The sequence below is a fragment of the Lipotes vexillifer genome, unplaced genomic scaffold, assembly GCF_000442215.2.
Source record: "Lipotes vexillifer unplaced genomic scaffold, Lipotes_vexillifer_v1.1 scaffold1103, whole genome shotgun sequence".
Taxonomy (NCBI): Eukaryota; Metazoa; Chordata; class Mammalia; order Artiodactyla; family Lipotidae; genus Lipotes; species Lipotes vexillifer.
The window spans coordinates 875,974-903,267 of record NW_006775759.1 but is presented as its reverse complement, the minus strand read 5'-3'; the positions used below and the strand labels follow the sequence as shown (position 1 = coordinate 903,267).

General features: G+C 35.7%; 1 protein-coding gene across 1 annotated transcript in view; it reads right to left on the bottom strand.

Moving 5' to 3' along the window:
• TMPRSS11E (transmembrane serine protease 11E) overlaps positions 1-20,160 on the bottom strand; it is a 28,298-nt gene extending 8,138 nt beyond the window's left edge. Inside the window, 6 exon segments of the mRNA XM_007450177.1 lie at positions 1,357-1,395; positions 8,983-9,146; positions 12,844-12,911; positions 15,119-15,240; positions 19,990-20,133; positions 20,136-20,160. Of these exon segments, the coding sequence (XP_007450239.1) occupies positions 1,357-1,395; positions 8,983-9,146; positions 12,844-12,911; positions 15,119-15,240; positions 19,990-20,133; positions 20,136-20,160 (562 nt within the window).
• Between the last annotated feature and the right edge of the window lie 7,134 nt (positions 20,161-27,294).

Sequence of the window (27,294 nt, the reverse complement as noted above, 5' to 3'; positions counted from 1 at the left end):
CTTTGCTTAAACTGTAGTGTTCCATTTATTTAACTCCTTTTCATCTTGTAAGATTTAAATCAGTCATGACCTTCTCTAGAATGCCTTCCCTAATAATTCCCTTGCCTCCAGACTGGATTACTTATGACTTTCTTGATGCTTACATCAAAATAATAATAACAATAATAATACTCTGTGTGTATATATATCTCTATATAATAGATTAATATATATTAGTTTATATTATTGTATGCATATATATCTAATATTAGTATGAGGATATTGTTTATAACAGGATGTCTCAATCTTGGCACTATTGACACTGATAGATGGATAATTCCTCGTGTGGGCGGCCGTCTCATGCATAATAGGATGTTTAAAGGATCCCTGGCCTATATACACTAGTACCAATAGCATCCCCCCTACAATCATGATAACCAAAATGCCACAATAGGACAGAGTCACTTGGGGGCCAAATTGCCCCTGTTTGAGAGCTATTATTTTAGAACTCTGTTTATGCATTAGTCTCATATATCTAGTCTCATTTGAGTATGAGCTGCCTTAAGCAAGGAGTAAATCTTATCCATTTTATATCCCTATTGACTAACACAGCACTAGCACATAGCAAGTTCCCACTAAATATTGGTGACAAAAATATATGCCATTTAGGTAATGGGATTATCCTTTGGTTTTATGTTTAGTTAAGTTTGTGAATTAATCAACATTCTGAGCTGGTGAATAACACACTTCCTTTCATCTTTTAACATAAATGTATTGTGTACTAATTCTGTTAAATATCAAATGTATTCTCTAAATCATGGCAGGGTACTCTGCTATAGGGGAAAGGAAACACTAAGCCTTGAGTCAGTATTTTTTTTAAATATGAGTGAAGATATTATCTGGGCCTTCAATAATTTCATCAGTCTATACTCCAACCCCATAATTGTCTGTAAGTTTTACAATAGGGATTAATAACATCAAGATTTTATTTAGTGTAGAGTAACACTAAATTTCTGCCTCTAGCTGACAAATAACAACATACAGATTACTTTTATATAATCTTTAGAAAATGTTCATGAGAGTATATTGTAGATATCTGCAATCAGAACATTGAGAAGTTTTTTTGCCTTTTCTTTAACAACTGTACTACTCTCTTCCACTACACATCTTCCACAAGCCCCATACATCCATTCCAAAATCCTCCCAGTTTTTATCCTTTTGCAATAAAATGTGTCTCAGAAATAAGATAAAATACCATGAGCTGTGCACAGATCAAACTTTGTTCTGACCCTATAATACCAACAAAGTAAGCCTAAATAATCCAGAGTTAAATTTTTCATTCAGGTAATGCAATTTTAATAGATATATTAAACTTAAAATTGTTCAGAAAGTTGTCTGTTTCTGTCTTGTTGATTTCTGAAACACACAGAAATGGTGAATAGAACAGGGTCTGCACATCAGAATTTCATAACGCCTCTGAGTACTTCAAATACTAAAGGTTGCTCAATTCCATTATCGGATAGTATCTCTATGTTGTTAAAAAAAAAAGCAACACAGTTTATCATAGATAGAACAGTTCATTGTCTTGGGGAGAAGGGAGATTTGAACAGTGTTTCTTAAACTTTAGTGTGTCTAAAAGTCACCTAGAGAGCATCTTCATACTGTAAATTCCTGTTCCTCTTCCCAGTGATTCTGACTCAGTAGCTTTGTGCTGAAACCCAGGAATCTGAATTTAATAGCCGGAAATAAGATGCAGGTAGTTCAGCCTTTTGGGGGGGACATAATATTCTAAACCAGAGTATTGATTCCCTAGATGTAATAGTATTTTTATTGACCATTATTTCAGATTTTTTTTTTTTACCAAACTCATAGGCATAGTTCCATCTGTATAACATATTCCAGTGGCCATAAATTTGTCCTTACTCCCATTTAAAAGCAAATGTTATCGTTTTCCAGGTCTTCTTTCTGCTGAAGTTTTAGCAAGTTTGCCCTCAAATTGTCATTCAACTCTAGCCAGTGGCTCCTTAGTTTGTTGACTTGTCAACAATCAGGCCCTAATCCTATCCAAACACTAAACCAACCGACAGATACATAAAACTTTAAGAACTCAAATTTTCTGACTCAGTAGATTTCCAATGGCCCAACCTATTTTCTTAGAACATGGTAAGATGGGAGTTCTAAATGCAAAAATTTTAAAGTTAATTTTTCTTTTAGTATTTAATAGTATTGATTTACCAAAAAAAAAAAAAAAAATCTGTATTCTTGAGAGGCTTCTTTCTGACTTTCTCTATTCTGGCTATATTTGGGGAAAATGACAAAAATGAAGAAGAAGTGACCATTTATTCTCAGTAAATAAAACACCACCACTAGTCTCCCTATTTCAATAAACTGTTCTTTATTTCAAGCTTTTCCTAGAGAAAATTCTGGCTTTGCATTTTTTTTAATTGGAGTATATTTTCTTCACAATGTTGTATTAGTTTCTGCTGTACAGTGACGTGAATCAGCTATATGTATACATATACCCCCTCCCTCTTAGACCTCCCTCACACCCCACTCACCCCACATCCCACCCATCTAGGTCATCACAGAGCACCGAGCTTTCTGTGCTTTATAGCATGTTTCTACTAGCTATTTTACGCATGGTAGTGTACATATGTCAATCCTAATCTCTCAGTTCGTCCCACCCTCCCCTTCCCTACCTGTGTCTACATATCTGTTCTCTACATCTATATTTCTATTCCTGCCCTGCATATAGGTTCATCTGTACCATTTTTCTAGATTCCACATAAATGTGTTAATATACAATACTTGTTTTTATCTTTCTAGCTTACTTCACTCTGTATGAGACTCTAGGTCCATCCACATCTCTACAAATGACCCAATTTCATTCCTTTTTATGGCTGAGAAATATTCCATTGTACATATGTACCACATCTTCTTTACCCATTCACCTGTCATTGGACATTTAGGTTGTTTCCATGTCCTGCCTATTGTAAATAGTGCTGCAATGAACATTGGGGTGCATGTGTCTTTTTGCATTATAGTTTTCTCAGGGTATATGCCCAGTACTAGAATTGCTGGGTCATATGGTAGTTCTATTTGTAGTTTTTTAAGGAACCTCCATACTGTTCTCCATAGTGGCTGTATCAATTTACATTCCTGCCAAGTGCAAGAGGGCTCCCTTTTCTCCACACCCTCTCCAGCATTTATTTTTTGTAGATTTTGTGATGATGGCCATTGTGACCAGTGTGAGGTGATACCTCATGGTAGTTTTCTCTAATAATTAGTGATGTTGAGCATCTTTTCATGTGCCTCACTGCTATCTGTATGTCTTCGTTGGAGAAATGTCTATTTAGGTCTTCTGCCCATTTTTGGATTGGGTTTTTTTTTTTTTTTGATTTGACCTCCATGAGCTGTTTGTATATTTGGGAGATTAATCCTTTGTTGCTTCATTTACAAATATTTTCTCCCATTCTGAGGGTTGTCTTTTTGTCTTGTTTATGGTTTCCTTTGCTGTGCAAAAGATTTGAAGTTTCACTAGGTCCCATTTGTTTATTTTTGTTTTTATTTCCATTACTCAAGGAGGTGGGTCAAAAAAGATCTTGCTGTGGTTTATGTAAAAGAATATTTTTCCTATGTTTTCCTCCAAGAGTTTTAGAGTCTCCAGTCTTACATTTAGGTCTTTAATCCACTTTGGGTTTATTTTTGTGTATGGTGTTAAGGAGTGTTCTAATTTCATTCTTTTACGTGTAGTTGTCCAGTTTTCCCAACACCACTTATTGAAGAGGCTGTCTTTTCTCCACTGTATGTTCTTGCTCCCTTCATCATAAATTAGATAACCATATGTGCATGGGTCTATCTCTGGGCTTTCGATCCTGTACCGTTGATCTATATTTCTGTTTTGGTGCCAGTACCATCATGTCTTGATTACTATAGCTTTGTAGTATAGTTTGAAGTCAGGGAGCCTGATACCTCCAAATCAGTTTTTCTTTCTCAAGATTGCTTTGGCTCTTTGGGGTCTTTTGTGCTTCCATACAAATTGTAAAACTTTTTCTTCTAATTCTGTGAAGAATGCCATTGGTAATTTGATATGGATAGCACTGAATCTGTAGATTGCTTTGGGTAGTATAGGCATTTTCACAATATTGATTCTTCCAATCCAAGAACATGGTATATTTCTCCATCTGTTTATGTTATCTTTGATTTCTTTCATCATTGTCTTACAGTTTTCTGAGTACTGACAGGTCTTTTGCCTCCTTAGGTAGGTTTATTCCTAGGTATTTTATTCTTTTTGTTGCAATGGTAAATGAGATTGTTTCTTTAATTTTTCTTTCTTATCTTTTGTGGTTCGTGTATAGGAATGCAAGAGATTTCTGTACATTAATTTTGTGTCCTGCAGCCTTACCAAATTCATCAATTAGTTCTAGTAGTTTTCTGGTGGCATCTTTAGGATTTTCTATGTATAGTATCATGACATGTGCAAACAGTGACAGTTTTACTTCTTCTTTTCTGATTTGGATTCCTTTTATTTCTTTTTCTTCTCTGATTGCCATGGCTAGGACTTCCAAGACTATGTTGAATAATAATGGCAAGAATGGACACCCTTGTCTTCTTGATCTTAGAGGAAATGCTTTCAGTTTTTCACCATTGAGAATATTTGCTGTGGGTTTTTCATATATGGCCTTTATTATGTTGAGGTAGGTTTCTTCTTTGCCCATTCTGGAGAGTTTTTATCATAAATGTGCATTGAATTTTGTCAAAAGCTTTTTCTGCATCTATTGAGATGATAATATGGTTTTTATTCCTTAATTTGTTAATATGGTGTATCACATTGATTGATTCACATATACTGAAGAATCCTTGCATTCCTGGGACAAATCCCACTTGATCATGGTGTATGATCCTTTTAATGTGTTGTTAGATTGTGTTTGCTAGTATTTTGTTGAGGATTTTTGCATCTATATTCATCAGTGATATTGGTCTGTAATTTTCTTTTTTCTGATACCTTTTCTGGTTTTGGTATCAGGGTAATGGTGGCCTCATAGAATGAATTTGAGGGTGTTCCTCCCTCTACAATTTTTTGGAAGAGTTTGAGGATGGTGTTATCTCTTCTCTAAATGTTTGATAGAATTCGACTGTAAAGCCATCTGGTCCTGGACTTTTGTTTGTTGGAAGACTTTTAATCACAGTTTCAATTTCATTACTTGTGATCGTCGTTTATATTTTCTAATTCTTCCTGGTTCAGTCTTGGAAAATTGTACCTTTCTAAGAATTTGTCCACCTCTTTGAGGTTGTCCATTTTATTGGCATATAGTTGTTTGTAGTGTTCTCTTATAATCCTTTGTATTTCTGTGGTGTCAGTTGTAATTTCTCCTTTTTCATTTCTAATTTTATTGATTTGAGTCCTCTCCATTTTTTTCTCGATGAGTCTGGCTAAAGGTTTATCAGTTTTGTTTATCTTCTCAAAGAACCAACTTTTAGTTTTATTGATCTTTGCTATTGTTTTATTCATTTCTATTCCATTTATTTCTGCTCTGATCTTTATGATTACTTTCCTTCTACTGTTTGGGTTTTCTTTGTTCTTCTTTCTCTAGTTGCTTTATGTGTAAGATTAGATTGTTTGTTTGAGATTTTTCTTGTTTCTTGACATAGCACTGTATTGCTATAAACTTCCCTCTTGCTACATCCCACACGTTTGGGTCATTGTGTTTTCATTGTCATTTGTTTGCAGGTATTTTTTTATTTCCTCTTTGCTTTCTTCAGTGATCTCTTGATTATTTAGTGACATATTTTTTAGCCTCTATATGTTTGGTTTTTTTACAGTTTCTTTTCCAGTAATTGATTTCTAATCTCATAGCATTTTGGTTGGAAAAGGTACTTGATACAATTTCAATTTTCTTAAATTTTCCACTGCTTGATTTGTGACCCAAGATGTGATCTATCCTGGAGAATGTTCCATGCGCACTTCAGAAGAAAGAGTATTCTGCCACTTTCAGGTGGAATGTCCTATAAATATCAATTAAATCTATCTGGTCTATTGTATCTTTTAACAAGACCCATATATATTCTGTCTACAAGAGACCCATTTCAGACCTAGGGACACATACAGACTGAAAGTGAGGGGATGAAAAAAGATATTCCATGCAAATGGAAATCAAAAGAAAACTGAAGTAACAATACTCGCATCAGATAAAATAGACTTTAAAATAAAGACTGTTACAAGAGATAAGGAAGAACACTACATAATGATCAAGGGATCAATCCAAGAATAAGATATAACAGTTATAAATATTTGTGCATCCAACATAGGGGGACCTCAATACATAAGGCAAATGCTAACAACAATAAAAGGGGAAATTGACAGTAACACAATAATAGTAGGGGACTTTAACACCCCACTTACACTATGGACAGATCATCCAAACAGAAAATAAATATGGAAACACAAGCTTTAAATGGCTTTGCATGTTGATACTGTTAAAAAAAGAAATAAGGAGACTCAAAATGGAGTGACTTGTGCTAAGTCCTACATCAGCAAACCGCCTAATACCTAGCCTAATTGCAGTTTCAGCATGTCTCAGGAATGTGACCTTTAATCAGTCAATCTGGAATTACCTGGTCGGCACCAGTGATGTAATCTGTCTGATAGACCCCACCTACTCCCAAATGAAGTTGCCCTTTCATGACACAGTCCACTCTGTTAGAAAGCTTCCTAGTCTCACCTCCTTCTGGCTATAAAAATCTTCCATTTTGTACAGCTCCTCAGAGCTCCTATCTATCTGCTAAGGCGGAATGCTGCACAATTTGTGAATCATTAAATAAAGACAATTAGATCTTTAAATTTATTTAGTTTATTTTTTTTTTTTTTTTTTTTTTTTTTTACAATACTACTAACAGGGCTGAATTCATGGGTGTGTGACTTGTGTATCTGCACTGAGTCCTGCTCTCAGCATGACATCTCACTTGTTTTAATGTTCACTGTCTTGAAATTCATAATAATTTTATCTCATAACATGTTTGGAAGTGAAGTTTGACAGGATAATAGAGATGGCATGGGCAGAGGATATATACACAATAGGTGTGCCCATGGATTCTTGCTACCCCATTTGTATATATCATGAACAATATCCTAAGAACTAAGAATTCTAGTGGACCCACAATGTTTAGCAAACTCAAAGTGAGTATCAGTGTGTGATGTCTACCACTGTGTAAGCAGAGGGCAGTGACAGTCTCAGGAGGCTGTTTTCTGTTTGAACCAGAACTTGCTTAGAACACAAAAGAAGGCAATGGCATTCTAATAAACATGAATGACTAAGGGACCCTCTCATATCCTTTCTTGCTCCCGTTATTTCTTTGTATTAGCCAACAGCTTCAGCTGAAAATAATGACAAAGAAGGATCTTTTGGTTCTTCCTCACATTAGCTGAAGGTAGAGAGCATTGGTAAAATGTGCCTGTATCAAGAAGGGAAATAAAAAATGTTGAGCTAGACTTCTGTAGTGTTTCCATTGCATGGAACAAAAATACATGCATGGATGAGCTATGAAATACAGTTGTATAATTTTCATGATTCCAAATAAAAGTTAAATGCTTTTATATTTACATTTGAAATTGACATTTCACAATATGAAGGTGAACAGCAAAACTCATGCTAGGAATTTAAAGTTTGGATTTTTTCACTTAGAAATCATTAATTAACAAATAAAAATGCCATAAGTCAAGAGAGACCATGAAAGAAAGCAAAGTCTTATATCTTAGTACCTTTAACAGCATTGTTTAATTGCTTTTCAAAGAGTCCTACACTTTCACTTTGCACTGGGCCCGACAAATTACATAGCTGGCCCTGACAAGTGAGCCTCCTTTTCTAAGCAAGTAGAGGGGCTGACCACCAGGTTAGGCCTCTAGTTACATCTGTCAGGTTTTATATCAGCACTTGTATTCATTCTTTCTACTTGTCCCCTATTCTGTAGTTTCTAGTGCTACCATATCCAATATTCTATTCACTAGCCACATGCGCCTAGTGAGCTCTTGAAATGTGACTGAAATGCGCTGTAAATATAAAATATACAATAGATTTCAAAGCCTTATTACAAAAAAAATCTCATGAATAATATTTACATGGGCTATTTGTCAATATAAATTACATTGTGAATACAATGTAAATTACATTAGCATTTCAACCAGTAGTCAGTTATTGGACTACTTGTTGAAATAGTACTACTTTGGATATATTGGGTTAAATATATAAATTATTTAAATACATTTCACATGTTTACTTTTACTTTTTTAATGTGGCTACTAGACAGTTTAAGATCATACATGTGGCTGGCACACTATTTCTACAGACTAACACTGTTCTATAGCACATGACTTAGCTTTAACCAGTCTTTTATTTCCCCTAAGGATCTCCTATTTTTTTTACTTTCTAGTAATGAGGACCTATCACTGTTTATCTTGTCCCCCTGCCCTGACAAAAACAAAAACCTCAGATTTATCAAATTAGTTGTAAAATATACCAAAAATAATTTATACCAGAAACTAAATTATAAACTTTTCATCAGTAAAGGGCCTAAGTAAAGAAGCTAACAAGGTTTATTAATGACATTTGAAAGCAAATATGTGGATGGCATGAAACTTTCCATCCATCATACTCAGAACACAAAAAGTAAGCAACAAGAAAAAGAAGAGGAATAAACGCACAAAGCCACTTTCTCCATTTATCATTGGATTCTATAGCTAAAGTGCAAGCCCCAACATAGAAAAAGAACACAGGCTCAGGGGTTAATGACAGACTTGCATGGGTGGTGTAAGTATAAGGTAGTATTAAGAAATTTTAAACTTCATTAGAACCAATTTAGTCTGAAAGAAATATTCTGTTGGTGGCAAGATCCCTACAATGAAAGACATCCAAAAACTTTTAAAAAAAAATCAGTGCCCAAGACCAAACTTAACATGGAGCTATTCTATGTAAGAGAATTGAACTACATAATAGGAAATAAACTTACTTTTAATTTCAACTAATTCAGGATTTAATTCAAGGGGTCCTACAGCATCTTGCAGCTTTTCATGTAGAACATGTTGAATAATTTTATTTACGGTTTCAGGATCCTCAGAAGAGGGAAATCTAAAAATCAGCAGCATATGAGCCAATACTCCATGTTCCTCTTGACTATGGACCAAAAAGGAAAAAAAAAAAAAAAAAAGAGAAAGATGGTTTTTAAAGATAAAGTTCCAAATAAGATTTATGGTAATATCAAACTCTATTTTTTTCTTTGTCATTCATCTGAAGCACAAACACACACACAAAACAAATCCATAAATGCAATTTTAAAAGTTCTAATTTGTTTTCTTCTATACTCCTATTGTTTGTCATATATAGAACTCCCATCTCAGCCTCTCTGATTAGCAACTAGTATGCTCATGATCTCCCTTACCACCATAGGATCTAGTTAAATACTTGGGTTATTAATATAAAAAACAATTCTCTTGTCAACCATTCAAAATTATCAAATAAAATGTATGGTAAATATGAAATCAACTCTGGCTTTGGCTTTCAGGCTTAATTTCCAGTGGCTTAAGTAAATCCAGTGATTTCTCCTAAGCAGCCTTCAGACTATCCTAAACAACTCCCAATCCTAAGGACATTAGAAAGCTTGAGCAAGTTGTTTTGACTTCACGTGATTATATTTCCAAGATAGAGTGTTCACTAGCTTTAGCATTATTTGAATGAATTACTACTTTGGAATCATCCTTTTTTTTTTTTTTTTTTTTTGGAATCATCCTTGACAACACTTTCTCATTCTCTGTCAGTTACTCTACCCCTTCTTTTTAACTGCAATCAGTTCCCTTTTAGTCTGGGGGCAATAAGCTGCCTCAGTGCTGGGCCCTGGGATGGGTGAGCCCAAGTGCATGGGCCTTTTAAAAGCCATCTCCCAGATGGCTACAGTTTTGTGGTTCTCAGGACTCAAACACTGTTTATTTTCAAAGTTAGATGTTTTGGAGGCTCATCTCTCAGGTGCACATCCTAAAAGTTGAGGTGCCTGATATGGGGTTCGAACCCTTCAGTCACCAGGGAGAATCTCTGGGTTTTGAGTTTTCTTCTGGTGTGGGTTGCTCTGCTGGGGTGGAGTTTATGACAAAATTGTGTCCCATTGTCTCCAGCCTGCTTCAATGTGGTTTTCTTCTCATTTGCCCAATGTGTAGTATTTACTCAGCCAACTTATTTTTTTTAAGGGAAAATTGTTTCTTATGTAGCTGCAGACTCAGTGTGTCCATGGGAGAAGGTGAGTTCAGTTCTTCCTACTTCACCATTTTGAACCAGAACCCCAAACAATTTTAATCCTCCCTGTATACTGCATCAACTCCTGTGCTCCCAAACTGTAAGTGTGAATATAAATTAGAATCTCATTTTTGGAAGGCAGTTTATCTGTTATAAATTTGACTATCCATCTTTGATGCAGCGTTTCTGCTTTTAGAAGTTTAATTTTCAAATACACTCTTTTGTGTGCAAGGAGATATGTACACATATGTTGTCATAACCTTATTGTTTTTTCCTGTACGCGGGCCTCTCACTGTTGTGGCCTCTCCCGCTGCGGAGCACAGGCTCCGGACGTGCAGGATCAGCAGCCATGGCTCACGGGCCCAGCTGCTCCGTGGCATGTGGGATCCTCCCGGACCGAGGTGCGAACCCGTGTCCCCTGCATCGGCAGGCGGACTCTCAACCACTGCACCACCAGGCAAGGCCTCATAACCTTACTTTTAAATCAGAAAAATATGTAACAACCCAAGTGTTCATCAAAAGGGCCTTGGCTAAATCAATCTTGACATATACTTGTAGTGAAATACTATACAGCCAGCTAAAGAATGAAATAGAGCTATATGCAGTCATTGGGAAAATGTTAAATATAAGTTGTTAACAAAACGTATCATTTCTGGGTGTGAAATTATTGGAGAGGGGGCTTTCACTTTCTATTTTTTGTAATACTGTGTTATTTGAATTTTATAAAATTTTCTATCGTTTTTGTAATCTGAAAAAAACAAATAGGACTTTAAAGAGATTATTGTTATATATATCATCCCATTTCACTGCCTCAGCAACCCTGTAATCTATTACTTACTCTTTCTTATTTATCTTAAACTATTCCTATACTGGCTGGCTAATAGAGACAAAAACAAATAAAACTCTCCCTCTACCCCAGCTATACAATTTATCTCACACCTTCATATCACAGAAAACCTTCTTAAATGGGTAAATTACATTCTGCCTCATATTTACTTCATTACCGTCTGCATCCTCCCCTTCTGTTCCACTGAGTTGTTACTCTGCTTGAACACTAATGACTTCCTCATTGACATTTCCAATGGATTCTTTCTAGTCACATTACTTGGCAACTCAGGAGTCTTGTTGATGCTGACCACTCACTCCCTGAAATGTTCTGTTGTTAGATTCAGTTGTGCCTCTCTTATTTCTTCATTTTTCCTGCTCCTTCCCTATTTCCTAGGTTCCTATTTTTCTTCTATTTCCTTAAATACTGTCATTCTTCAAGCTTTCTTCATCATCTTTTTTTTCTTGCGTTACTCCTTTTCTGAGAAATTCTGTTGACACCCACACTTTCTAATACTTTGAGTTGATGTTGAGCAAATTTATGTCTTCAGCTCAGTTTCCATTTCCTCCCTTACGTCAGACACATATTTCAGGCTTGTAAGGTCCCTTAGTACCTCAAATCAACATCTCTAAGAATGACTTTATCTTTCCAACAAATTACACTTCTTCATATTGTAGTAACAGAAGAAAGAATAATGAGTAGCAAGATTTCTGGGATGAAGGCATAAACAAAATAGAAAGTTATTTGGAAGACAGAATTGGTAGTTATTCATAAAGTGCGAGGGGCCCAGGAAAGGGAGGAGTGTGGGATGACTTCCAGTTTTCTCATTAGTGTGATTGGGTTTTTCTTGAGTTTAAGAATTTTCTGTGAAGCCTCCATGTGGAGGTGTGCGTGGGCAGGCATATAGTTCTAAAAATCAGGACAACAGTTTAGACTGGAAATAGAAACTTGGGTTTCAATAGCACATGAAACCATGTTGTGGGTGTATGAAGTCCCCTTGAGAGAGTGAAAATTTAAGAACTGGAGAAGCAGATCTAAGAAAAAGTAAAATTTCAAACACCAAACAGTATGGAATTTTCAGGAGAAAGTGAGCAAACTAACACCTCAGAGATGTCAACTAAGTAATAGACTGAGAAGTAACTTGGAGTTTTTGTCATTGAAATAATGTTGGAAATAGCTCTTGTTTTATTTTGAAAAATAAAAATAATTTGTATTAAGACGATACATTACTTAAGATCCTCGTATAGTGTTTTGCTTAAAATGTTATGTTCTGGATTCTATTTATTGATGGTTGATGATCAGATCTGAGATCTTAAGTATTTGTAGAAAAAACGAGTGGAATGAAAGAAAGGAAAGAAAATTGGTAGGAAGGAGAACCAAGAGGAGAAGAAAAATCTCATCTACTACACTATTTTACATAGGACACTTATTTGCTATTAAACCGAGGGATGTGGCTTAGGTCCCTATTTGTGCTAATTAGGGTTTCCAAAAAAACACACAAACAAACAAACAAAAAAACAGTTCTATAACATAGCCACCAATAACACTTCTGTCCCTCAAAATCATCTTGCAAATGCCTTCTTTTGAATTTAAAGAATGAGTAAGGCACATTGTAACCCATGACTTATACAGAGCAGGTACCAAATTAACGTCTGTTGAATTGAATTATATCATATCACTTCAGACAGTATTTATTACTGACCAGGTTAACAGCTTTAGCTTTAAATTATATTCAGAAGTCAGCATTTTAGATCTACATACCTGAACTTGATAATGTGAGACTTGACAAATGCTTGCCTCAATGAAGATTTATGAAATGCATTATTCACCTGTTCCAAAAATATTCAAAATATGTCAGCAAGGATAATTTTCTGAAATTCTGCAAATTAATTCAAAGCTTAAAAACATTTTTAAAAAACTTAAAAGCAGAACACATTGACTGACATTTCACAATGTGCTAAACTTGAGGAATCTCTTTTTGTATTCTACTCAGTGATTTCAACTGAACTCTGCCTTAGGAATTATAGGAGCTGGGGAGCCATAGTAGGGGGACCAGGAGTGACATCTTCTATGTTACACTCAGAAAGAGTCAAAAGAGAATAAACAGATTGGGTTTTGAAAAGTAAGAGTAAGCATCCACACTGTGAGATACAGACTTTTACAGTAGATAAACAAAGGAAATGAAAAAACTGTCAAGTGGTAGATCATAAAAATAAGGACAATCTATGGCCACACCATCCTGAACATGCTGGATCTCATCTAATCTCAGAAGCTAAGCAGGGTCGGGCTTGATTAGTACTTGGAAGGGGGAAATGAACACATAATGGTGTCACGTGGTTCTCAAACCTGGTGAAAAAGTTACCAAATATCCTGTCATAATCTGCACTCAATTCAGCACTCAAGATGCTCTTAGGAAGGCCCAGGTGAACTGGGATACATAGCCTAATACCTCCTATAAGGTTTATTCTAATAGGGTGGAAGAATGTGTTTTGTGGAGGTATTTCTTACTACTACAAATAAGAATTCTAGCCAACTTAAAATTTTAAATTAAAAGTCAAGATAAACACATCAAGTGTTTCTTGTTTTCACTGTATGGATATTTACCAAACACAGATACTACAAGCTGGTAATTGACTGACAGAAACAATGAGCCTTTTTATTCTTTCTTACATTTTGTTTGACTTCTGAGTCTTTGTGCCCAAGGAAAGTTACTTCAATTATGAGACAAATCAGCACAATTCAAATGAGTTCTCTAATGACAGCATTCACTTGGAAATATTTACTTAAAGGTTTATTTTTTTATCAAACAATTTCAAAATTATTAATTTTTAAGAGTATTAGAGTCCTATTTATATTCCTATATATTTAAGTCAGTCTGGATCTTATAAAAATTTTAGTGAATGGCACAAAAAACAAGGAAAATAGTTGCATCTTTACTTGATCTCTTTAGTTCAATTTCCTTTCCTTTAATATATGTTATATTTTAAACATACATATATATATATATATATATACATATATATACACATATATATGTATATATATCCTAAAATATAGCTCCTTAAAAAGAGCTTATTTGATATTTCCCTGGTTTGGTGTTTACAAGTACAAATACAACCAGGATTTGACCCTCTCCTCAGCAAAGTATCCAAATCCTCAGGCTCCTAGTCTACCAGGCAGTTTCCAGGTGGGCCACTGACATTCTGTTCTCACTCAGGATATTGGAACTGGAAGACAATTTGGAAATTTTCTAGTCTAGTGCCTTAATTTTCACATAAGAGAATTTTTCCAGAATGATAAAGAGATATGTCAATGACACATCACTGGGTAGTAAATGGTACTAGAACTAGGTGTCCCAACTCCTAGTTTAGGGTGTTTTCCATCACATCATTCCACTAACTACTTCACAGGCTACGAGGAAAAGTCTAAATTATTCTCTAAGTAGTCTGACAATGAAGAGAAGTCATCACCCAGGCTCTTGCTCTTTTGGTCTATACTGCTAAATTTTCTACTATTTAAAATATTCAATTCATTCCTCAGGATGAATGTTGATGCCCTAAGGATAAAGATGAATATCCAAGGATTTCCTATAGACTTATGTACCAAAAACTTGTCCAAGGTTGGATATTTTAAAATACTAAGATACTTCTCAAGTATGTGTCTGAATAGTTTCAATCTTGTGTCCTTTTGCTAAAGGTCTCTTCTTTAGGAAATCAATGATACAACAACTGTATCTTGGGTCACTCTAACATTCTCAGAATTTCTAGACTCTGCTGATCAATACTGTAGCACTAGCTAAGGAAGGGTGAGTAGGAGGTACAAAAAGAAATGGCTAAAAGTCACTAGGTTTAGCCCTGTAAGGCATATTCCTCCAAGTCATGTATTGTTAGTTTTGTCTTATATCTCTCAGGTAGGGCCTCTCCCCATTTTGCAAGATATACAAGATAAGTTGAATGGATGTTTGAGAAGCTAGGATACTAAAAATTATGTTAAAAAGTGATAACAAATACCCTAGAAGTGGGAATAAAATGCTTACCATTGATTCAATTTTCTGGCTCATTTCTGTGAAATTTTTAGAAGCCTCTTTTCCAAGCTCACCATATAGTTTGTCACTTGTAAATGACAATGTGCTATAGTAATTGTAGGTCGTCTTTTTATCTACAAGGATAGAGGAAAAAACTCATCATACTTTTTATCAGATGTGTGTAAAGCATCATCATTTCCCCATTTGGTAGTTGCTAGACAGACTGAGAAAGGAAAAAGTGCTACCCTGGTCAACATCTCCATCATCCTGTTCTAACCTTCATGGTTATCTCAAAATAAAAGACAACAATGTACATCATCATAAGATTTAGAGTATAAAAGCCATATGAAATGCTTGGTGTTCCTGTAGGCTAATTAGTCACGTGTTATCCATTCCTGAATAAGCCACAAGAAGCAGTAAGTCACACCATCTGAGCATATCAACAGGAATAGATTCAGAAGCTTCCCAAGAGTAAATGCATTTTTATATTTTAAAAGTAGATTTCTTCCAATTCCATAAATTACACATCAATTCTTGCCATAGGGGCTCTAGTGTAAGAATATTTATTTTGGATAAGGAGATGAGGGTAGGGATTAAAATGCTAGGAGCTCAGGGCTTCCCTGGTGGCGCAGTGGTTGAGAGTCCGCCTGCCGATGCAGGGGACACGGGTTCGTGCCCCGGTTTGGGAAGATCCCACATGCCGCGGAGCGGCTGGGCCCATGAGCCATGGCCGTTGAGCCTGCGCGTCCGGAGCCTGTGCTCCACAATGGGAGAGGCCACAACAGGGAGATGCCCGCGTACCACGGGAAAAAAAAAAAAAAAATGCTAGGAGCTCAGTATATAGAAGTTTAAGGAGGTATAGTTGCCACCGGACATAACCCTCCAGAGACACTACTTAGTTTCACCTGCTTCCCTTGTCACTCTATTTATTTTCTCCCACCAGCCATAGGAATTTGTTTGTCTGTTTCTTTAGCCATTGTCTCCACTTTCTGCATCCAGTTCAAGCAGCCCATGTTTTTGGTCTGCTGAAGAATTAGTGCAACAATTCAAGCTTTTCCTCTACCCTCCTGTACATGAAGCAAGCACAGAGCTCAGAAGATTCATTCCAAGAATATTCATGCTGACTATCTTTTCTGTGAGAGACTCTGTGCCAAGCATCTGGAACATGATGGTTGCATATGGTTATGATAGGAAAATGGAGTGTGCCTCATCAATCTCAGGTGCTCTCTTGCTTCTCATCCTTTCCCTCACTTAAACCCCGGAGGGAAAGGAAACTAACATTAGATACCTGTGTCCCAAGCATATTTGCATATCTCATTCAATTTAAAATAACTCCCATAAGAAAGTAGTATTATCCACATTTAACAGATAAGGACTACCATCTCAGAAGTGTAAATAAATTGCCCAACCTCAACATGACATGGCCAGAAAAGACTGAACTGGGTTTCAAGCTAAGGTCTAATTCCCAAAGCACAAATTTTCATTATATATTGTTTCTTGGAGTGGAAAAAACCAAATATACTCACTGAGGCTATAGGAGAAATCTCTAGTTTTACATGAGAGTTATATAAGAAAAAAAAAAAAAAAAACTACCAGTAAATTCCAAAAGAACATTCTAGCCATCCAGAGGATTTGTTGGGACAGAAAGGGAAACCTCTGGTCAGACTCGGACAAGGCCTGGGGAGGGGTTGGTTATGCATAAAGGAGATGGATGACACTGAAAAGTCAGGGTCTCCTGAGCATTAGCCACTTAAGTGAGGGTCTAGGGAGGATTTGCCTTCCTCCCTCTCTTTCACTGAATGACCTTGCCCTTGCCCTGAGGAATGTTTGACCTGAAATTCAAGCAGATCACAATATACACAATTTCAAGTAACGTTTTAAATTTATCTAAATATTGACCAATAGTTTACTTTAGGTCTAAAGTTGGGCCCAACATGTATCCGGAGAAAACCATAATTCAAAAAGATACACATACCCCAATGTTCATTGCAGTGCTATTTACAATAGCAATTGTGTTGTATTGTAAATTGTATTGTATTGTAAATTTACTATTACAGTACACGGAAGCAACCAAAATGTCCATTGATGGAGGAATGGATAAAGAAGAGGCGGTACATATACACAGTGGAATAAGAAAGCCATAAAAAAGAATGAAATAATGCCATTGGCAGTGACATGGATGGACCTAGAAATTGTCATACAGAGTGAAGTCAGACAAAGACAAATATCATATGATATTGCTTATATGTGGAATTTTAAATAATGGTACAAGTGAACCTATTTACAAAACAGAAATAGAGTCACAGATGTAGAAAACAAATTTATGGTTACCAAGGGGGAAGTGGGGGGAGGGATAAATTGGGAGATTGGGATTGACATATACTCACTACTAGATATAAAATAGACAACTAATAAGAACCTACTGTATAGCACAGGGAACTCTATTCAATACTCTGTAATGACCTATATGAGAATAGAATTTTAAAAAGAGTGGATATATGAATATGTATAACTGATTCACTTTGCTGTGTGGCAGAAACTACACAACACTGTAAATCAACTATACTCCAATAAAAATTAATTAAAGAAATAAAGTTGGGCCCAAGATTCTGCATTTCTAACAAGCTCCTAGATGAGGCGGATGTTGCTGGTACCTAACCACATGTTGAATAGTAAGGTTCTAAATAGGAGGAAAACATACTCTTCTACATCCTTAGACCTGTTTCTTTTCAGTTATTAGATTGAATTATTTGAAATTGCCATTTATATAGGTTTAAAATGGTCAAATATCAGCAATTTTATATGCTTCAACCAAATGAACAACTTATCTATAGTCAATATTTTAATTTGCCTGATAGACTCAAAAAGGTTGCTAGGTGTCAAAACATATTTCCAGTTACCAGAATTATATGGCATGTGCAGTTGTTGAAAAATATTATTGAGAATATTAACAGAAAAGAAAAATAAGGATGAACTTATTTTTTTGCTGATAATTTTCTAACAGCTTTGTGACTCTATAACCTACAATGATGTTAATAATAGATTCACCTGCTGTCATTCAAATCACAAAAGGGACAGAAACGCAGTCCCAAAGGCCACTGGATAAAAACTGAACACACAGTTCTATGCTGTCCTGGGTTTTATGCCAAAATGATGTAGTCTGATCACCTCCATCTTTATCTGCCTGTTTCTACAATAGATTTGTTTGACTCAGTTTGGTTATCTAGGCGTGCCAGCACCTAAATTCTCATGTGTTATATCTACTCTGTTCTTAGGTTCTATCTCTAAACAAAAGACAGATCACAAATATGACAGTAACACATATCATAACAATTGCTGTTTATTCAGGTGTGCTGTGTGGGCAGTGGACGTTGTGTGTTCCATATTACTCAGCTGATCATCCCAATAATAGGGTACACAGGAACAGGTTACTGAAATCTTACCAGGTTTTTATTGTATGCATATGAGTAAGATTTGTAAGCCTTATAATACTTGGCTTGGGAAGAGGCAAAGGAGAAGTAGTAAGAACATTTTCTCTCACTGAAGTAATAAGATCCCTAACATGACTAGGAATTCCTTGTTAAGTCAGACAAACCAAAATATGCCCCAAGAAAATATCATAGGTATGATTCATTTATTTTTATCATTCAGTATTCAGTAAACATTAATTATCTAATATGCACTTAATAAGTTCTTTAATAAGTTCTAGAAATATAAAAATGCGTAAAACATAGGCGTCCATGGAGAGGAATAATGATGCTTACAACATAATGGGTCTTAATATATTCAGAACAGAACTGTAGAATTATAAAGTTATTTTAGCTATTCTTTTTATACTAAAAAACATGCTCCAGAGAAATTATCAAAATGCAGATAGTCCAAATTCAAAGACCTGCATGTGGGCAAATTCTACCCCCCGAAAAAAAAATCTTTGAATACTTTTTCTTTCAGGAATAATCCACCTTGTTTAGGAAATTAAGATTGGATTTGTGTCTGCTAGTAGAAGATAACCAATTTACAGATCACCATCTCTCTTTACAAAACAGCAACTGCTGCAAATTCCCAATTCAATTAGAATCAAGTGATTAGCTTCTTTGGTTACAGGGTCTTGAACATCAAAGCATTATCTAGTCACTAAGGGAGATATTAAACAAATAAGTCAAAGTGGAGTCAACTAATTAAAACCTGAGACAGAGTAAGAAGGAAACTTCAGAAGGGTTGTTATGCCCTAGAAGAACAGTTCTGAAGTACCCTGGGGACCTTTCTAATAACATAGCAGTGTTCAGGGTTCATCTATCAGGGAGGTACCTGATTACCACAGAGTGAACCTCTTTGTAATTAATATTCTCAGCATATCCTATCTCCTTTAATCACTTGCAGTATATACCAAGATGATTTTAAAATAATGAATAGGCATTTATTCAACAATATATTACTATAAGCATTTTCCCGACTTACTAGTACAAAATAGAGCCTAATTCCCTATGATCCCTGATTGTACAATTTATTGAGCTGTCAGGATTTCAATGAGTTGGAGTTATTTTAAATCAAGATGATTGTCCTATGACCTCAAACAACTCCAAATATTGGACTGTAGCTTTCCTATGGTTTTCTCTTAATTAAGACTTGATTATTGCTGTTACTGAGTATGAAAACTAGCATGCTATTCCCAGCAGGAAACATTGCTACATCAAAGACAGAAGAAAGAATCCTCCTTGGCTTGTGAGGACTAAATGAGTAACAAGGCTGGTGAAGAGTTCTTTGTACCAGCTATGCAAACAAATTATAGTAATGAATGAATAAGCTTGAGGCAAATCAAAACAGGTATATAATCAGGAAATATTTGAGGTAAATCACATGATGCTAGGGCAACCCATACTTACTGTATCTCACATAATGAACGATGAGTCCGATGCACACTGCCAGGACAATCAGGGATATAAAGGTGATGAGGCCAATAACCCAGGGCTCCAAACAAGCTCTCCTCCTGGCCCTCACCACAGCTGGCCTGAGAAAGAAAGCAAACAATGGATTATATTACAGTGCACACCCATACCCACTGCTTAGGTGAAGTAGATATTCCTGAGGAACTAATTCAGGACACTCAGTTAGAAGGAAGAGTACTGTTTTGTTTTAGAACACACCCTAATCCCTGGCTGCTGAAACCATTCCTGGTCTGGTTTCTTGACCTTAGGCGGGTAATTTGACTTCTCTTATCTCAGTTTCCTCGTTCAAAAAATGAAGATGATAATGATAGTACCAATCTTATAGGATTATTGTGAGGATTAAATGAACTACTGTATGTAAAGTGCCTATAACAGTGCCTCACATGTAGAAAGTGCTATTTAAGAGTTAGCTATGATTTGTTGAGCCAGCTATGTGCAAGATACCAAGTCAGGCACTTCCACTGTAGAATCTTAAATGGCCTGTGATATATGTTACAGTTTGAACCATATTAGGTTGAGGGCAGAGTTTCTAATTCTATTCTCTTACTATTTTTCTGAAACAAACTTAGAAGATACACATAAGAGATAACCAGAGGTCTCTTCTAAAGAACCTGAGTGTTTGAGCTAATATTTACCTCTAAACATCAGCAATGCTGCAGGAAATCCCTTCTGCATGAAACTTCCTCAACCTCTCCCATTTGTTCTGCCTTCAAAAATACATGTTACTGAAAAATGTTGATCAACCTGATTTTTGTTTGATTAGTAAAGTTGCCATTTCCTTGTGTTAAAATAGCTGCTAAACAAGCTCAGAAGTTAGGGGAAATGAAATGTCAGAATTGGCCAAGTTGTTTAACTACAATGCTGTTATTTTAAATTTCTTGAGGTATTTAGCATGTTGGTAGAATCAAGGCATGTGTTCTTATCTCCAGAGCAGTCTGGTACAAGAACTGAGGGAAAGGGAAGTGTTATCCTGAAGGAGCACCTGGGGTTGCTTCAGAATAAAGAGAATTCCAAGTCCAGCCCTTTCCTTACCAGCTTGGACAAGTTATTTAGACTCTAAACTAAGTTAAGTCTAAACTAAGACTAAGTCCATCTGTCAATAAGAGACAGCCTACCCATTCTGTTTAAAGCACATGGTTGACTGTGGGACCCAGAATGAGATCATGAATGTGAAAACTTCTTGGAAACTGTAAAGCATTTCACAATAAATAATCGTTGCTTACAGAAATCAAGAGAACTCCGTTTCCTGATGATACAAGACCAGGAAGTGACATAATCATTCTGGTCCCTGGCACACCATCATCCCATCTTGGCTCTGTCTCAATATCCTGTTTGGTGGGAACACTGTTGCAGAAGTCAACAGTGTCTTCACTACATGACTCTGCCCTGCTGAAGTCACTGGAATGTAGTGGAAGGCTCCAGGGACTCTACTTGGTCTCCTCCCTTATTTCTGTGATATCCCCATGGGGCTGTAGCTGAGGAAACTATATTTCTCTCCCCAATCTCTTCCATCTCCAGTTCTCCCTTGAGTGGGATTCCAAGCACCTGTTCCTAGAATTACAATTACTGTAATATAAAAAGACTTCTCCACTTCTCTTCTGCACATTTCTTACGTGAAAACATGTGTAAGAAACTTATAAATTGACTCCTGTTCCTTCATCCCTGAATGCTTGCTATTCATTTCTTGCAGAAGAAAGAAGATGCATATAGCAGACATAAGCAAAAGTTTGGAGGGAATATGGGGAGGGAAGGGCTTCTCAACTAGTTTCAACACATGCCAGATGAAGAATATGAATTTGTAAATGTAGGAAACAATTGATATTGATATAATCGTCAAAAGAATATGTAGAACTGTGAAATATAAGACAGAAGTTCTATTTATTCTACAATAACTCTTAATCAAGACAGAAAATTAAAACAATACAGCCATTAAATTGATGAGGTAGAGCTACCCGTATTAACATGCAAAATGTCAATGATATATTTTAATGAAAAAATATTGCAGAATAATATGCATACTATGTTCCAATTTTTGTACATAATAAAGCTATATGTGTAGGTGCATAGTGAATTATATAGAAAGACACACAAAATTTTTAACAGTAAGAAGTGGAATAACAGAAGTAAGAGAGCAACTTTAATTTTAATTTAGGTACTTTTTTATGTTATGATGCATTTAAAATAAAAAAGAAACATCATGGCTTTTGAATTAAATGAGAGAGAGAGAAAGTAACGAGGACGGTTATACATGTCTCTTCATGGAGTTCCTATCACTATCTTGTTTGAGGTACTGCTGTGTCTTCTTTTCCTGTCTCCCACCTTTCAAAACTATTTTAGGGATGCTCTGTCTTTGGTGGCTTTGAGGGAAATAATAGGGATAGTATGGGATAAAGAAAAAAGAGAATCCATCAAAAACACTTTGAATAAACAGTTAAGAGAGTATGTTTCTGATTATGACCACCAACGTACTGTATAGTGTAGTACCAGCAGATTCACTTCTCTCCCTTATTTTCTCCATGTGAAAAACAAGGATAAGAAATCCAGACCCTTCCTAACTTGATGAGCTCTTAGAGATAAAAATGATGAAGTATTTCATTACTTTGAGCTGTCCAGTAGAAAATCATTGTACAAATAGTAAGGACTATTATTATTATCATCATTATTTTAATTATTGATAATAATGGTAATGACAACATTACTGAGATTTTTTCATTTGAAACATTATCTCTTCCCTTCCCAGTCTGTATGAGATTGCTTTTCAAACTGATTCACCCTGTTTCTTAATTACTTTTTTTGTTTGCTCTCTCAGCAAGTGATTCCATACTGAATTACCCCAAATTAGATGTAGTAGAAGTGTGCTAAAAAAAATTAGTAAAATGGAGGAATAAATCTATTTTACATATCAACAGACACTTGTGTAACTAACCTCTTCCTGCACATAAACACTTGTCCAATCATTATTGGGGCCTGTTGAAACTTACATGAACCTGCTCTTATAAAACCACCTTCAGACAGACTGGATAAATTCTAATAGCTTCAGTGGTATCAGATTTCTTTCTATGATTTTTCTTTTCAATTGAGGATGTATAATTAGACGGTGAATGTAGCAGGTGAATATAGCAGTTAAAATATGGTTATATTTTTATAAGGTCCAAATTGCCAGAAGACAAGTCCAGAGGTGCATTATCATTATCACTTCTTAATGTGTCTTTTTCTAGAATAGTATAAGAGAGAAAAGCAGCAGAAACAACAACAAAAAGAGGAGAGAAAAAAACATACTACCACAAATAAACCACATGGCAAGCACTGGAGAACCATAAGTCAAGGCTCACAGTGCTTCAGAGGAAAGTTTACCAGAACAAACCCTTTCCTAACACCACCACCATGGACCGATTAATAGAAGATGTCCAATTCGTTGTCCATTCTCTGTAATGGTAAGCAGTGCTGATATTCTTAGTTGGAATGTTTCATCAGCTCAGTCCAGCTGAGCTGTTTTGAATGAACACGTGCACAATATCTATAAAGCTGGTGATGCTAATGCATCATTAACTACTTAAGCCAGAGGTCAGCAAAGTTTTCTGTGAAGGTCCAGATAGTAACTATTTTAGATATTCTGGACCACACACTCCCTATTGCAACTAGTCAGCTCTGCCATTGTACTGCAAAAGCAGCTATAGACAATACATATACAAATGAACATGGCTGTGTTCCAATAAAACTTTATTTCTGTACACTGAAATTTGACTTTTGTATAATTTTCACTTGTCATGAAATATTTTTTTTATTTTGATTTGTTTCAACCATTTAAAAAGTATAAAAATCACTCTTAACTCAAGCTCAAAACAGGTCGTGGGCTGGATTTCACCCTTGGGCCATAGTTTACTGATGGCTGACATAAGCAATAGCCTACAAGTCAATGATAATTGTGTTGGGAAGTTATAATAGTATTCTCATTTTCTAGTCTCAACTGCATGGCAAATCTAATTTAGTGTGTCTCCAATCCCATTACCACTAACTTTGTTCTGATAATTGTCACTAAAACTCATCGTCCAGCTCGATGACAGGTTTCTCATCTGCCTCCCCAATCTCTGAATCATTGTCCATTACAGTAAGTGCTCTTTCTGGAAGTGATAGAGCCACTGGCTAGGATCACTTGAAACCCAAGTTGGCCTGTTAGCCTGGCATTCCCCCTCTTCCCCATGAGCTTTCTAGCTCTTTGCCTTTGTTCCTGCTGCCTCCTATATGGAGTAACTCAGAGTCTGTAATTTCCTTGCATCATAAAAGCCTTTGTGCATTTAAGAGCCAGTTCAGAAAAGTCCCCTTTATTTAAGTAAGCTATATTCACCCCTAAGTATCACATCATAATATACATCTTGAGCCCCTTGGGGATAATGTCTGTGCCTTACTTATCTCTTTTTCTCTGACCACTCTGATGCTCAATATATATTCACAGAGGGGATTGAACTGAAGTTGATTAAGCCAAATTGAACTGACCATTTGTCAGTACCACAATATGGGTTTCAACCTCTCTCAAAGCACTTCTGTTCTGCCTTAGTCTTAGAAAAGAACTTGGAATATTACAAAAAGAAAAGAAAGGTCAGATGTTGTGAAGAATAATTACTATTTAGGTAAAGCCTGATTTCCATAAAACACTTTATATAATAATCAAGCTTTGTGGTTGATATGTCTGTTTCACCTGTTTAAAATATATAATTTTCCAACTATGATTTTATCTATCTACTGTGAAGTATTATCATAGTTCAGAAAGTGATAAATGAAAATAAGGACACATTAATTTCAGGAGACACTTATTATTTGCGGTCATTGAATGTCTGTATATAATTACAATATCCAAACAAAAGCATAAGGAAAGATACCACAATGAAGTAACAGCATAGTACCTCATGACGTTACTAATTCCCTAAGTCAGTGCTTAAATTTTAAAATATTAGTTAATAAATATTTATTCAGTTTTTGTTGAGTATTTGGCACTAGCTCATTTCTTTACCTTATAGATTGTGCCTGCTTGTCTTGTTCACACAAACACTTCAGATGCTTTGTGCTTTGTGGAAGAATCGTATCAGCTGGCATTGATGAGATCTTCAATCTTATTAGATTCTTATTATAGTCTAGAACAAGACTATTAAAATATCCAGGGTGGAACTGAAATTTTGAATACATGGTCATGGATCATATGTTTTCATTGCTATGTTTTTAAAAGGAATACAAATAAATTACTACTTGTAAAATTACAAATAATACAGAGGGAAGACAGCAGAAGCAAGAAGAATTACAATTCTGCAGCCTGTGGAACAAAAACCACATTCAAAGAAAGATAGCCAAGATGAAAAGGCAGAGGGCTATGTACCAGATGAAGGAACAAGATAAAACCCCAGAAAAACAACTAAATGAACTGGAGATAGGCAACCTTCCAGAAAAAGAATTCAGAATAATGATAATGAAGATGAGCCAGGACCTTGGAAAAAGAATGGAGGCAAAGATCAAGAAGATGCAAGAAATGTTTAATAAGACCTAGAACAAACAAACAGAGGTGAACAAAACAATAACTGAAATGAAAACTACACTAGAAGGAATCAATAGCAGAATAACTAAGGCAGAAGAACGGATAACTGACCTGGAATACAAAATGATGGAATTCACTGCTGTGGAACAAAATAAAGAAAAAAGAATGAAAAGACATGAAGACAGCCTAAGAGACCTCTGGGACAACATTAAACACAACAACATCCACATTATAGGGGTCCCAGAAGGAGAAGAGAGAGAAAAAAGACCAGAAAAAATATTTGAAGAGATTTTAGTCGAAAACTTCCCTAACATGGGAAAGGAAATAGCCACCAAAGTCCAGGAAGCACAGAGAGTCCCATACAGGATAAACCCAAGGAGAAAAACACTGACACACATAGTAATCAAATTGGCAAAAATTAAAGACAAACAAAAATTACTGAAAGCAGCAAGGGAAAAATGACAAATAACATACAAGGGAATCCCCATAAGGTTAACAGCTGATTTCTTAGCAGAAACTCTACAGGCCAGAAGGGAGTGGCGTGATATACTTAAAGTGATGAAAGGGAAGAACCTACAACCAATATTACTCTACCCAGCAAGGATTTCATTCAGATTCGATGGAGAAATCAAAAGCTTTACAGACAAGCAAAAGCTAAGAGGATTCAGCACCACCAAACCAGCTCTACAACAAATGCTAAAGGAACTTCTCTAAGTGGGAAACACAAGAGAAAAAAATGACCTACAAAAACAAACCCAAAACAATTAAGAAAATGGTAATAGGAACATACATATCAATAATTACTGTAAATGGGAATACATTAAATGCTCCAACCAAAAGACACAGGCTTGCTGAATGGATACAAAAGCAAGACCCATATATATGCTGTCTACAAGAGACCCACTTCAAACCTAAGGACACACACTGAAAGTGAGGGGATGAAAAAAGATATTCCATGCAAATGGAAATCTAAAGAAAGCTGGAGTAGCAATACTCATATCAGATAAAATAGACTTTAAAATAAAGAATGTTACAAGAGACAAGGAAGGACACCACATAATGATCAAGGGATCAATCCAAGAAGAAGTTATAACAAATATTATAAATATATATGCACCCAACACAGGAGCACCTCAATACATAAGGCAAATGCTAACAGCTATAAAAGAGGAAATCAACAGTAACACAATAATAGTGGGGGACTTTAACACCTCACTTACACCAATGGACAGATCATCCAGACAGAAAATTAATAAGGAAACAGAAGCTTTAAATGACACATTAAACAATATGGACTTAATTGATATTTATAGGACATTCCATCAAAAAACAGCAGATTACACTTTCTTCTCAAGTGCACATGGAACATTCTCCAGGATAGATCACATCTTGAGTCACAAATCAAGCCTCAGTAAATGTAACAAAATTGAAATCATATCAGCATCTTTTCTGACCACAACACTATGAGATTAGAAATCAATTACAGGGAGAAAAACGTAAAAAACACAAACACATGGAGGCTAAACAATACGATACTAAACAACAAAGAGATCACTAAAGAAATCAGAGAAGAAATCAAAAAATACCTAGAGACAAATGACAATGAAAACACGATGATCCAAAACCTATGAGATGCAGCAAAAGCAGTTCTAAGAGGGAAGTTTATAGCTATACAAGCCTACCTCAAGAAACAAGAAAAATCTCAAATAAACAATCTA